The 14700-nt window shown below is 43.4% G+C and overlaps 1 protein-coding gene across 2 annotated transcripts in view; it reads right to left on the reverse strand.

Moving 5' to 3' along the window:
- The window catches only part of PDE11A (phosphodiesterase 11A), a 421382-nt gene that overhangs the window by 39532 nt on the left and 367150 nt on the right, over positions 1 to 14700 (reverse strand). For both annotated transcript variants that reach the window (XM_047722279.1, XM_047722276.1), the window contains exons 16-17: positions 9030 to 9107; positions 3401 to 3464 (exon numbers count right to left, since the gene is read on the reverse strand). In XM_047722279.1, the coding sequence (XP_047578235.1) occupies positions 3401 to 3464; positions 9030 to 9107 (142 nt within the window). The remainder of the gene's footprint in view (positions 1 to 3400; positions 3465 to 9029; positions 9108 to 14700) is intronic.

A 14700-nucleotide genomic window follows, 5' to 3' on the forward strand; every position in this document is an offset into this window, starting at 1 on the left:
TGGGGTTCAGGTGTTGGACAGTGAGGAAACATTGTTGGAGGCTGTGAAGATGACGGCCCACGTTCCACAGCGGCAACAGATTTTGTACAATTCTCACTGAAGTAAAGCAAATAATGTATCTAATGAATTTACAGCCTTAGGGAAAGAGAATGGCAAGCGAATGTTAGTAGCCTGTGATGATTGCTATTGACTATGCTTTGCTAAGTATTATAAGAAGTGAGCTCAGAAAAGGATGGACATGTTTATCTTCAGGAATGAAAAGAAGAGAGAGAGTCACAAATTCAGAGTCCTCATCTTCAGGGATGAAAGATAAAGCTGCTTTTTAATCCCAAACTGTAAAAATAAAAATTAAGATACGTTTTGAATGACAAAGGCTGATCAAGACTCAGCCTTGTGGGGGGCACTTGGCTGGCTCGGTGGGTGAAGCATGTGACTCTTGATCTTGGGATTGTGAGTTCAAGCCCCATGCTGGGTGTAGAGATTACTTAAAAATAAAATCTTAAAGCAAGCAAGCAAACAAACAACTCAGCCTTGAAATAAAAATTAAAAGTAGGGTCAGTACACTCATACTTAAGAACTCTGAATGAATTAAGTGGTGCACAGGATATCCCTTCAGTTGTACAAATTGGCCCAGAGAAGTGATTTTATTATATGATTCTCTCACTGGCACTTGTTAGGCCCTGACTGCTAGGAATTGGGTCATGGAGGAGGAAGAAGGAAGTACATATGTTATTTTTCTTTGTTCTTGCAAACAAGGAAGCAAAGAGAGCAGATCTAAGAAGTCTGTCTAGAATAGAACTGTGGATGTGGTTATTGGCAAATGGAAATGACTAGAACCAAAGACATAAGAAACTGACTAAATGGACAAGAGAGTTTGATGCCATAACCCCCATAGGAGAGTGACTTCTTAAAACCTAAAACAGGCCTTGGGTCCTCAACTTTCTTTGGGTGGGAAACAGGTTGGAAAACTGCCTGACCTTTGGATATAGCCAAGGAGGTCAAAGGAAAAGGATAATTTCCTGGGATAGATCTAGTGGTCATGAATTATGATGGTTGGGGAGCATCTCGCAGAGAACCAGAGCCTACTACAGAATGGACAGCCTCACAGTGACTGCCCAGTGGGTTTTTGTTATTACTATGGCCCCCTAACTGTCAAATGCTGGCCATCTCTTTCCTTTCTGAATGGGAGTATTCTATTTCATTATTTGGGTGTATGTCAGATGCTGTGTTTGGGGTGTGTGTAGGACTTTAAATCCAGACCTGATGTAGAGACTGGGATGAATCTCCCAGAGATCCTGGCCTTTGAGCTTGATACCATGACTAGTGGGACATTTGGGTCATTTCCCTTGGGAAAGGCTGAGTATATTTTGCCTGCCGAAGGGAGAGAATCACACTTTTGGTGATTAGAGGGCAAACTGTGGTAGTCACATTTTCATTAACTATTTCTGGCTTTCTACATTCTGGGCATAGAAAAGGATCATACTTCCTGGTTGAGTAGGGGCTTCTGACAAGTTCTGGCTGATGAATTTCTTGCCAGTGCAAGGCAGTCTAGGGTCTCTGTTGGACTGATCCAGATGGTAACTGCTCCTTCTGCCCCAGTCCAAAACAAGGAATAGGACCAGCTGACCCTGGAGGCACACGTTCATGAGCAGTGCGTTGTTTTAAGCCACTGAGGCTGAGGGATAACAGCTCATTTTGCTGACACACTGGCATCATTTAAAAATGCTGATTGACATATCTGGTGTGAGACAGTGTAAGGCTCTGTCAAGAATGAAGGCTTTGGAGCCTAATCTGCTAGGAACTGAATACCTAGCCATACTGCTCACTAGCTCTATCACCTCCAGCTATCCTTTCTAGGCTTCACTTTTCCCATTTGTGAAATAGGGGTAATAACTGTATTAGTTTTTCTGAGTTGCCAGGCATGAGCACAAACTTGGCGGCTTAAAACTACAAGAACTGGGTTGCCTGGGTGGTTCAGTCGGTTAAGTGTCTGCCTTGGGCTCAGGCCATGATCCCAGGTTCCTGGGATTGAGCTCCATGTTGGGCTCCCTGCTCAGGGGGGTAGTCTGCTTCTCCCTCTCACTCTCCTGCTCCCCCTGCTTGTGCTTTCTCTGTCTCTCTGTCAAATAATAGATAAAATCTTTAAAAAAAAAAAGAAAACCAACAAAACAAAACAAGAATCTATTCTCTCCTAGTTCTGGAGATCAGTAGCTCAACAGTAGTTCACTAGACAGAAATCAAGGTGTTGCCAGGGCCATCGTCGCTTGGGAACCTCTAGGGGAAAATCTGTTCTCTGTCCTTCCCATGTTCTTGTGGCTGTCACATTTCCTTTACCTGTGGCCACATCGCTCCACTCTCTGCCTTGTCTTCACATCCCCTTCTCCTCTTGTGAATGTGTAATCTCCCTGCATTTCTCTCTTCTAAGGACGCCTGTCATTGGATTTAAGGCCCAGCTGGATAATCCAGGATAATGACAATGATAACGATTGTCATTGACGTCTTTAACTTCAGCACATCTGCAAAGACCCCTTTTCCTTCTAAGGCAATGTTTACAGGTTCTAGAAATGAGAATCTGCTATCTTTGCGTTGCTATTCAGCCTACTGGAGTAACTGTACCTAAATCAAAGGCAGGGGGAGGGGCTTTGAAATTAGATAATTGGATATTAGACATTCAGTCAATAAATATTAGTTATTGTTATACGAGTCTATTTTATTTTCCTTAAAATGTTGAGACTTAAGATACCAAGTCACTATTTTAGACACCACACAGTAGGTGCCTCATAAAATTAAAAGATATTAATCTCCAAATACTATCAGGAACCAAGGATCTTGTGGTTACTGTGTGGTTACTGGCTTGAAAACTATTCTTGATCTAAACTGAAATGTTTGGCAGTGAAACCACATAGGTACTAAAGGCATGATTTTTTTTTTTTTGTACAAATTAAATGTGGATATTGCACACTTTGGCCAAAGTGATCTGATCTCTAAATAGTCTTTTAAAAGAAAAATAAAATTTCCTTTTGACCTCCTTGGTTTCTTTTTTCTCTCTCTTTTCTTAAGATGAGAAAAAGGCAGACCTTGTGCTAAAACGTGATTACCTATTTTAAAATGCTACTTTTGAAACTCTTGCCTTAGGACATGGTCAATGCATTATCTGGATTTAGAATGTTAAAAAAATCTTAGAGAATCAGGCACATTACGACTCAGTGGAAGCACGTTAGAGAATGACCGTGCAATAAAGTATGTCTGGCCCGAGCCTCCTGCTATTTTTTACACCATGTTAATACTGATGCAAATTGACTAGGGCTTCAGTGCCCAGGAGTTGGGGCTCTGGGAATATTGCCCCCCCCACCGCCCCCAGTCCCTCCTCTGCCAGGCCCTGCCATTAATCACCACTTGCCTGTCTCGAGATCTCCCACGGTTTAGTCACGGCTCCAAGGTCACAGGCTGTCATTAACATTGATCTGAAAAACAGAACCAAACAAAACAGCCTGAATAATCTTTTGTTGCATTCCTAAACAAACCCGTCCTAGATACATAAATAAATAAAACGGGACCAAGGCCAACTCACACACGTCTTTCCCTCAACAAGGGGAGCACTGTTTACAGTCCCCATGTTTAGCATCTCCATCATGCGGCCACTGCTTAGGACAAAGCTCACACACAGCCTTGGCTTCCCTTTTGTTATGTCTGCAGTGGATCAAGGGAGGAAAAGCACTGCTTGCTCTATACCTGAGCTAAGCAAGCGCTACTTAAAAAAATCCCTAATGGACAACACGTCTTATTTTTAACTAGTGGCAAGGGAATTGGCATATAATACCAGATACATAGCTGACAAATCTTCACCAACTTATGGCTGATTGATGGGAATGGACAGAAACCTATAGCAAAGAGGCAAGGCACCCGCCACCATAGGAGACCCTTCATTTCCACCTGCTCTGCGAGCGGACATTTACTGGGAGAGCCACACTGTTTCACTCCAGTTTATTACCTGGCTGCAACCATGTTTTATAAGCCTTATGAAGAAGAAACATATTCTGCTGCAGCTTTCATTCATTCGAGCAGCTAAGAAAGCACGGGAAGATCTGAACCAGACTTTTGAGGGGCAGATTTCTACTGGCTTTAACTAGAATTCACCCTGAACCACGGATATAGAAACACAGTGAACAATTTCAATTGTGGGTAGCTCTGGTGCTTATCATTTGATGTGGTGGGGAGGTGGGAAAAACAAGGCGCACCCTTTGTCCGAAACTTGCTTTCTTTGTACTGAAGCCAGCAGTACGTGATGAAAAGCGATGAAGGATTGGAGTCAAGAGACCACATCTCGGTCGGCTCCTTTTGGAAGAAAGCGGTGTGTTGTTAGAGGTCAGGGGGCTGTCCTGATGCCGGGTGTTAACATTTCATAACCCGCCAGACACGAATGCCTTGGAAACATGTCTGCTTCCCAGATGGCAAAGCGTGATGGTAGTGGGGTTTGTGTAACTTCCCCAGGAAACCCCTCCAGGGAACCTGGTGGAGTGGCAGGTAACAATGGGTCATTCAAAGCACCGCCAGACACATGGGCCTCAGCAGCCCCTTCCAGGAGTTGGGCAGCATCTAACCCCAAGCCCCCCTGTGCTAAGCGCTGCGAGGAGCAATGCAGAAGTGCACTCTTCAGATTTGAGCTTCTGTGACAAGCACTCTGCTTGTGCCATACTAAGCACCGACCCACGAACTACTAACTAAATGAATCTTTGGAACCCTCAGAGGAAGGGACCATTATTCCCATTTTTCAGAGAGGCAAATGGAAGCGTGGAGAGATTAAGTAACTTTCCCAAAGTGAGTAAGGATTCAGGATTCTGTGTTTAAGACAAAGCTACCAGACTCCCTCTTGCTACACTCAGGTGCTTCTCCTTTTAGGTTCTGCTGGTATCAGAGGGAGACAAGATTGTAGGTAATGCACTGAACTTTGCAATTTCTCTCCCAGACAGGAGAGAATCTCTATGAGGTTGCCTACTGGTACCATTAACTTGGACAAGACTTAGCTTCCATCTGCTTGATAATTCAAGGCTTACTTCTCAAATTCATATCACCATTAATCAGCCAATCAACAAGTGTATTGAGCATCTGTCTAGGTGCTCAGGTAGTGATCATTCTAATAGGGACCATTAATAGAGCAAGCACTACAGAGTAAGTTACGGAGTCTCTAGATGAGGTAGGGATATTATTATTACCTCCATTTTACAAAGTAAATAGTGTTTTGCATTCCTTGATCAGACAGTTTAGAAAGTTTGCCAGAGGTTACACAGTGAGGGCGTATCAAAGCTGGAGCTGGAATCCACAGGGTCTGACTGAAGGGTCTCTCTTTCCCTACAGTGGAGCAGGAAGTCCATTCTGAGAATGAAGACAGAAAAAGGCTGCATGGGAGGATGGGGTGGAGGAGTTTGAAACCTTTATCCAACTGGCACAGGGGAGTCTGTTTAAGGTTGGGGGCTCAGAGACAACCTAACTAGAACTTGCAGGCAGAACTTTAGGTGGTGGGTGGGAAAAGAGTTTGGAGAAGCCAAGAAGGGAAGCAGGGAGACCAGTTGGACAGTATCAGTTGATAAGGGTCTAAAACAAGGAAGGGCAGGAGAATGCAAAGGCAAGGAAAAGGCTGAGAGATTCCAAAGGAAGAACCAAAGGGGGTGAATGAGTAGTTACTCTCTTATTCCTTTAGAAGTTATTCTTTTAGATCTAGCCTCTAGAAAAATTGAAAGGTCTTTTCTAGAGTCAGAGAGGAGGGAGGAAGAAGTTACTCTCGAGGTCCCCATAATTCTAGTCCAGTCTGTGGTGTGGGGGTGGGTGCTGGAATGAATGGTCAGGAGCACGGAGGGCACAGCCAGCTCTGTGGTGGTGATGGGGAGGTGGCGTGGTAGAGGGGACGGGGGTTGGTGGGGGTGGGGCTGGGGAGGGGGCTGGGGGGAGGGGCTGCACCCGGAGTTTCTGATGCTTTTATCGCACCTCCCCTCTATATGCCAAGTCATTTCAACAACAATCTTGTGTTAGCCGTTATTTTCTTGATTGGTTCTCCAGTTTCAAAACAATGAGCAATGAAAATGAATCCACTGCCATGCAAAAAACAGATTCATAGTAAAATAGTTCATGTATGAACTGAATTTGGCGCTCACCAAACAAAAAAGCGCACTTTGCGCTTTGCTCTCTGTGTCACGGTTTTTAAATTTTTTTAAACACATATAAGACGTCCAAACAGGCAACACAAAATGACAGAAGGGAAGAAAGTCAAGCTGTGCTTTTTCGTCCTCGCTGTTACCGTTCCATCATTGTTTCTTCTGGACACACTGTCTGAAAGCAGGAATGTGACGTTCCGTAGGGTCAAAGACACCAACTAGCCGCGGAGCCGGCGCCCAAGGCTCTGCAGCGTGAGGAACTCACTCGAGGAGTGTGCTCGGCGCCCACCGGTGTCAGCGGCTGACCTCCCCCCCACCCCCCCGCGCTCTTGCAATGAATTTACAGGGGCCGCACGCGTCCAACTAAAGGATAAGTAATCCTGTGCTCATCTGAAGCTTTATATCAATTATGTCGATACTCAACAGTAATCTCAGCAATTGTTTAGGACTTCTACCAACGCAAGATTTTTCTCGGGCGGGGGGAGGGGGAACATATCTCATCGTTGACATTGTTTAGACTGCAGGCACGTGGTGATGATCAAAAGCAGACACACTTTTAGTTGGTTATATTGCTATTTTTAAGTTCTCTAAGAGGGTGGTCCCTGGAGCCCCCTGCCCCTCAGTGCACTGTGGTCAGAGTCTAACCATGAAATGGGGGAGGGAAAATAAAGGGGGGGAGTGCAGCGGAGAGCTCCTGGAGCACCTCTATTTTACACAGTCTCCTTCCAAATAAGATTTTTCTTCCATTTGGGGTTCCCTGTCAAAAGAACATTTGAAAAACTCTGCAGAAAACACCTGGGTGGAGATGTGGAATGAGTGCTGCCATTTTAAGAGTTGTGCTTAGGAGAGAGGCCAGGCTGGAGTCACGTGAGAAAAGGTGGTAGTCAAAGCCAGCAGGAGGCTGAAGATTGAGAGAGGAATCTTGAAAATAGGTCCCGGGAGGTCCTTACATCTCTGGGGTGGTGGAGAGGGGAAGGGCTGAAGAAGGCTGAAGAGGAGAAGCAAGCGTCAAAAGAGAGTAGAAAATCTGGAAGCGCAAGGCTCAGCAGACTCCAAGGCCCAGGAGAGCTTCAAGACAGAAAGGCCAATGCAATTAGGGGCTGTGATGAGATCCGGGAAGAGAACAAGGGCCCTAGCATTTGATCCTTGGGAGGTGATTGGTGACTTTCAAAAGGAGCAGAAGTCCTATTTCACAGACTGAATTCCTCAGTAGAGAATGGCTAGCTACTCTGTGGTAAATCCGTACTTTGGAATACCGTGCGATAGGAAAAGCTGATGAGGTATGGACACAGAAGAACTTCCAAGGCATATGGTTGAGCGAACAAGCCAGTTCTGATTGATCTATAAATGTGTAACTTATGTTAAAACAGACAAGTCGATACTCAACAGTATTTTTCCTTAGAATATATACATATATAAATGCTTTGGAAGTGGTTGGGAAGGATATAAGTTGATAACAGAGTGTGTATCTGTGTGTCGGTATGGGAATGGGGAGTGAAGCCCCGGGGAGGTCTGGGGGCTCATCTGTCATGTTTTCCTTTATTACAGAAAAATATATTCCTATAATTACTTGTGAAACTAAAAATTATTTAAAAAGAAACACTGCCTTGCAAGAAGTTAGGAGGAGTGTGAGTCAAGTGTGGGACTGAAGGTTAAGAAGGGGACTATGATTGGACCTTGAGAAGAGGGCAGATTTTAGCGATGATTATTTTTTGCCTAAGGAATTAGGAGCATATTTTTAGGCCTAGAATGGTCATGAGGGGAAAAAAACAGATTTTGAAAATGCCAAAGGAATAGAATCGGTAGGGTAAGTTCAGGGGTGGGGGAGGTGGAGGGAACAGAGTTAGGACACCTGGGAAGGGCTAGTTTTGAAGAGAGGAAGGGTCCCTTCCCACCCTGGTCAGGAAGAAGAAAAAGGCCTGAGAAGATAGCTGAGAGAAATACTGTCGCAGGAGGGGAGAAACAGAGGGCCTCTGGTGAGAAGTCCTCAGGAAAGAGTAAAGACAGGTCAGGGGCAGAGGGAAGGGCAGAGGGAGGGCAGGCAGCCCTGGGTTCGGAAGCTGGAGGTGGTGGTGGGGGTTGCGGGGTACGGGGGTCGGGGGAGGCTTGCATCGAAGCTATGGGCCGGTCACAACAGGGGTCCTCCTCTGGGTGATTCTAGTAGTCACCTGGCTGTGGAACAGACACAGTGCGTGTCTGTCCAGGCCTCACAAGCTTTCCCAGGAATACTCAGCAGCTTTGGAACAGGACTAAGACAGCAGAAGGTCTGGGGGTGAGTGAGGTAGGGGGTGGGTGAGAGAAAGAGGAATAGAGCCTAGCCAGTGGCATGGCTCCAGTCAGGGTGTTCAGATGTGCCACGTAAGTGCGGTGGTCTGTCTTTTCTAAACAACTAGGAAGAAGTTCGGTGAAAAGTCTAGAACAGACTCCTTATTTCTGCCACCCAAATCGTTGCTATTGGTTTTCTATCTACAATGCCTGTTGTCTCTAAAAAAACTTCCCAAAGTTAACTCTCTATTTTGGCTAACACTGTTTTCTAAAGTTCAAAAATCCACTCTCTCCTCAACATACACCCTCACCCCCACCCCACTTCCCCAGGAAAAAGAGGAAGTCACAGCTTGCTGAAACTGAACCAATTTGAACACTCTTTTCTAATTCTGAAGGCAAATTTATGGAGAGGGAGCAAAAATATTAATGGATTAGAAGACGAAAAGACAAGCCATCTTTCTTTTCTCTAATTATTCAACTACTCTCTGAATGTTTTGTATGTAAGCCAAGATTTGTTACTTTAAGAAAATCACATGCGTGCCTTTACCCCTGTTGGAAAAGCATGGCTAAATCTTCAAATAATGAAGTAACACATAAACAAGAGCTGCTTCTTACCGAAATATATCACGATGGTTTTTGATGTTCCAATCATAGTCTCCTTTACTGACAAGTTCAAAGAATTCAGTCCTCCTCCTGCACAAAATCAAATGAAGGAAGAAAGAAAAAAAATCTGGAATGAAATTTCTCAGTCTGCGGGGCGACATAAATACATTTATGGGAAAATATAAGATCACCTGAACCAAGTAACTTAATATTTGAAATCATGAGGCTAAAGCACTATCAAAATAAATCACTTTTTAGAAAATGTTGAGGCCTCAAGAAAAAGCCACAATCATTTCTGAATGTATTTACAGCAGAGGAGATTATCGAGCCATAAAACAGAAAACAATGTGGTCCCGCATTTAGGATTACTGGCTGTGAAGCTCTTGTGATGGGCACTGAAAGTCAGAGTGGGGAGGCAAGGACAAATAAAAAGTGGGAACTGAGCTGCATGAGGATTTGAGATAAGATAAACTCCCCGGTAGTAAATTCAGGGCAAATACTTTTTCTGGGTTAGAAAATAAGGATTTCAGCATTTCAGTGCTTAACCACATGGTCTGTGGAGTCAGAAATAACCCTTTGAAGAGTGGCTCAGTCACCTCTGTGCTGTGCAACTTTGGGAAGTTACTTAAACCCTCTGAGCCTCCGTTTCCAAATCTCTAACATGGGGATCGTATTTGCTAACTCACACAGTTATAGCAGTTATTGTGAGAATTAAATGCAAAGCACTTGGCGTAGTGTCTGTACCTAGAGATATCAGGTGCCCCAAGTGGCTAAGATATGCCCATGGTGTCCTGGGCAGTACAGAGGAAGGCACTGAACTTAGCTTGGAGGGTCATGGAACATCATGGAAGTCTTTCTGAAAGAGCTTGCCTGTCATCATTATCCTTGTCATCATATGCACCTGTTGTCATTTCAATCCTCTTAGTTATTCTAAGAAATCACTAGAAGGCAGACTCCATGAGGGCAAGGCCTGGCCCCTTTTTCTTCACTCTTGGATCCCCTGTGTCTACAATAGTGCCTGATGTGTAGGAGTAGCTCAATAAATACTTGTCACAGTGATCAATGAATGAGAATGATTACCTCGGAAACCTATTCATTTTTAACAATAACTCTCCAGCCACTGGTTTCACCTCGATTCTCATGGTACTGGAGTATTCACAGTTGCCATTGGAGAGATTGTGATAAGAAAACAACATAAAATCCCAAGCAAAGCTCCCTTAGATTCTGGAAGACTAGATTCCCACGAGACCAAGAGGGCAACAAAACTAGTTGTGGGAAGTTTAAGAACATCATTCCCATCTGATGTCCGACCCCCCACCACACTAATATTGTTATATCTGCTGAGAGTATTTTCAATATATGAGACATAATATCCCTGATGCAAAATGGAGCCATATTACCTAGGTGGTTAACTCGATGCAGAAAAGGATGTTTTAAAAAATGCAAATCTGTGATACGGCAACTGAACAGAACCTTAAGGATAGACTTCCCAACTATGGAAACTTTAATAGCTAGAGTTGCTGGTGTCAAAGTCTTAAATCAACAGGACCCAAAATTGGCCATAGGCTTCCCATTGCGTTAAAACAAAACTAGATTCCACTGCATTGGGACAAAAGGGATTATCCACTGTCCCTAGGGGATGGTGAACAGAGAAGGGGTGGGAAGAATCTGTAGGGCACAGAAAAATGTGACATATTAATTTTATTTTTCCTCCACTGACAAAACTGTGTCTATTTCTTGATATTTATTCTGATGTCCAAAGGTTTGACTATGACCTCAGAAGGCAACAGGACTTTCTGAACACCATAGCTTTGTCAAGTTCAGTCACTGGTGAAACCATGTATATCATACACGTGGCAACATGCTTGCTCACACAAATAGTCAAATAGATACTTTAAAGTTTGAAACCAAAGTTCATTTTAAAATTTTTTAAGTTCCTGAAAGTAACCATCTTGAACGATCAGGAGATGGGCTTAATCATTTTCATAAGGCTGCAAAAAGGATTTGGAAGTAATGATATGCAAAAGTCACACCACAAATTTTTTATGCATGCTTAATATGTTTTAAAAGGTATACACATTACATATCAGACATTGAGAACGCATCTACCGCTTCATCATCCAGCCTAGAAATAAAGCTTTACCTACTCTTTTGAAGTCCTGAGCAGCTCTGCTCTCTTGCTTCTGCCTCCCTCCCTCCCACCACAAGATGTCCATTTCCTAAATTTTGTAGAAATCATCTTCGTATAGAGCCTTCTAATTTTATAGGAAATTCATGCAAACTATTGCTCTGCATATTTTGAGACTTTATAAATGCTGTCCTTGTAGTGTATGTATTCATTAACAACTTGCTTTTCTTGCTCAGCATTTGTAAGATTCACCCACAGTGTTATGTATAGTTCTATGTGGTTATTTCGTGTATTACTATCTACTGTTTACTCACTTTCCTGATGATGAAGGTTTAGATTATTTCCAGTTGTTTTGCTATTATGTATTACATAGAATGCTGCTATGAACATCCTTGTGTATGTCTCCTTGTGAATTTGTGTGCATTTTCTCTCTCTGCCTGTCTCCACACATGCGCACATGCGTACACACGCAGGCACATGCCTACATGCTGTTGCTGGGTCATAGAGTGGTTTGTTTTCTATGTTTGTGTTTTCATTATAATTATAGACTGTTAGAGGCATATGGTACCTTTGAGAAACATCTACTGTTTCTCTCATTTCAAAGGTGAGGAAACTCAAGGTGAAGGTAGGCGAGGTGATTTTTCTAGGTCCCATGGCAGTTATGGGCTTATCTAGGGAGATTCTAAGCACCCAGCCTCCCGGTTCTGGCCTCTGAGATCATCTTTGTAAACCGTGAGTAGCGTGGATCCTCGGGCCGGAGAGCCCAGCGTGTTGAGAGGATATGGACAGCAGTGGCCCACAGCCCTCATGAGATGTAATGGCTTTGCAGGCACATGCTCCACGGGCGTGCCAGATGTCAAGTCCCACGGTGGGCACCAGACAGGTGTTTCCAGCGTCAAGAAGGGGATGCCCCAGACAAAAGGGGCAAATGGCCCCAGGCCAAGTTGGTCGTTCGCGGCTCCAGGGGGCATAATTCTGAGCTCCTCCTTGGTGATGATCATTACAAAGCAACAATGGGATAGCCACTGTGATGATGAGAAATGCATTTGCCTGCACAGCTGCTCCTTTTAGCATCTATATGTGTATGTGTATGTAGATTATGTTGACTCAACAGCACGAGCATAGGTGCAACTGTTAGACATAGGGGCACTTTTAAAAACACAGGACTCCTAAAAGGAACATCTACAAAGCTACAAAGTTACCTAATACTCCCCGGATCCAAGCTCTTCCGTCATGAGGAACTGTATCATTAACTTCCTAAGCAGATCGCTGGGAACCTTGGTTTTCAAGGACAATGGCAAATACCTCGGCTAGTGAAAAGCAACTTACTGGAAAATCTCATTTATAATCAGATATGTTTTTATTAGGCTTTTATCCCGCTCTCCTGACATATGCTCCATTTAGAAAAATAGCAGTCTTTAAAAAAGCATCATTTGAACAGAACTGCTAAAATTACCCTCAAAAATAATTCTAAAGATTGGTTACCGGTCACCCGTCACCACACTAAAAATCTTTCTGGTTTGTAATCTATCTTGCACAAGACACCTTTTATTTGTAAAGTGAGAAATCACCATTTCTGTGTTTATTTTAATCAAACCATTTGGGGGGTAAATTTATATATCTATACATGCATATATGTGCACACATTCTTTATCTTTCTGTTCATCAAGCTGCTCCAAATCTACTAAAAGTCCATGAACGTTAGGAAGGATTTACTGCCACATTGACTAATTGTCATTGTGATTGTCTGCAATGTCAGCCCCGGAATTATCAGGTAGCAGTGATAGGAGTGTGTGTGTGTCGGGGGCGGGGGGTTGGGAGGAGAGGGGGAAGAGATCTGTTCTTTTGGTATTCTTACAGCTTATTCAACAGGCAAATCACAGGTCTGCCGTTGATTGCTAAATGTAGGCTCTGGAGAGATTTATGGAATTTGGGCGCCAAAGCACCTGAGAGGAATAGAAAATTAATACGCAGATGTTAACTCTAGTAATTATGACTAAAGGAAAAAGTTATATATTCAATTTTGAAAGTGAATTGCTCCCATCTTTAGACTGATAAGAACCTGAATGAAGTTACTTGTCGGAAGCTGGGCTTTTGCTGATATGAATAAAATGGTGAAGTGCAGGAAATGGAAAGGCTAGAATGCCTGAATGTTGAGAATGGCCGAAGATTAGACAACACAGGGCCTAAGAGTCGTTCAGTCCAAGCACAATCACCAGACCAAGAGATGGTACAAGGCACTGCTAGATGGCACGTGCCCTACTGGCTCCTGCATTTACTTTGGCCATAGCGCTCCTCACACTCTGGTAATTACTAGTTTTCTCTCATTCCCATGAGTGCAGAGCCCCTGAGGTAAGAGATATGTCTTACCTGCCTGTACATCCCCAGAAACTAGCACAGTGCCTGGAGAAGTGTATAAAGAAGGCACCAATAAATGCTAGTGGATGAATTTCTCATGTTTTATTCAGTTGCCATATCACGTGGGTGGGGACATGGGGATGAATATATGTGAAAGTGCTTTGAAATACACCAAAAGGGGGCAAAAGATTTCTTCCGTCCACCTGCCGTGGGGCCTGTTCTAACTGTAGAATAATTTCAGCAGGTTAATTGATTAGGGTCTATTAAAATATAGGAATGGGTTAAGCCTTCTAAGTCATTATACCTTACTCTGCATTGATTATCTTTCTTCTTTCCAATATGGTGGCTAAGTTGAGTGCCGGTAGCAGCGGAAGTTGAAAACACTAAGCAGAGCGGGCTCTTAATAAACATTTGTTGAGTGATGAATGAGTGAATAGTCCTACCTGAATAGCAATAGAAGCATTTGTTGAGTTCCTGTTGTATTTAAAAAAATAAATTGTTCTAGATAGTAATCTAATTTTAAAAGGATGGTCAAACTATAACTCCTTTAATAATAATTTAGCACATTTTGCTGTCATTATCAGATGTTTTTGAAAAATGCTACTTCTTGCCTCCCCTTGGAAAGACGAAGACAAAGATACCATTAGACTGGGCATTTTCCATAATTGCTGATGAATGTTTGTAGAGCACAAAGGGAAATGGAAAATTTCAGTTTGAAGATCCATTTGATTAATTTAGAGAGCCAGTTGGAAAAGGATTGAGCATCCAAATGGATTTGTAAAATCTGAAGTGTTGGATAATTCTCAGTTTCTTAAAGTAGTCTGAGGCAATTCGGCATGGAGATGTGAGCACAATGCGATGACTTTGGGTAAATTACTTACGCTAAGTCCATGCATGTATCCTGATCTGTTAAGAAGGGGATAATAATATCTACCTTGGAGGCTGGTAAGAGAATTCAATATCAAAAAGCTAATATTTTGAGAACTCATTACATCAGGCAGCGTGTCAGGTTTTGGGCCTCCAAGAGGGAGATGTCTGCACTCACAGGGCCACCATGATGGTGGAGATACAGGAAGCTGGTGTAATGCTAGGACGGCGCTGGGCGCGGGGAAGGTGCCTGCTGGATGCTGGGTGAGAGAGTGGCATGTGATCACAGCCTTTGGGCATGGATGCTAAATGGCTATTGTCGACTGTATT

Source organism: Lutra lutra, chromosome 3 (genome assembly GCF_902655055.1).
Source record: "Lutra lutra chromosome 3, mLutLut1.2, whole genome shotgun sequence".
Classification (NCBI taxonomy): domain Eukaryota; kingdom Metazoa; phylum Chordata; class Mammalia; order Carnivora; family Mustelidae; genus Lutra; species Lutra lutra.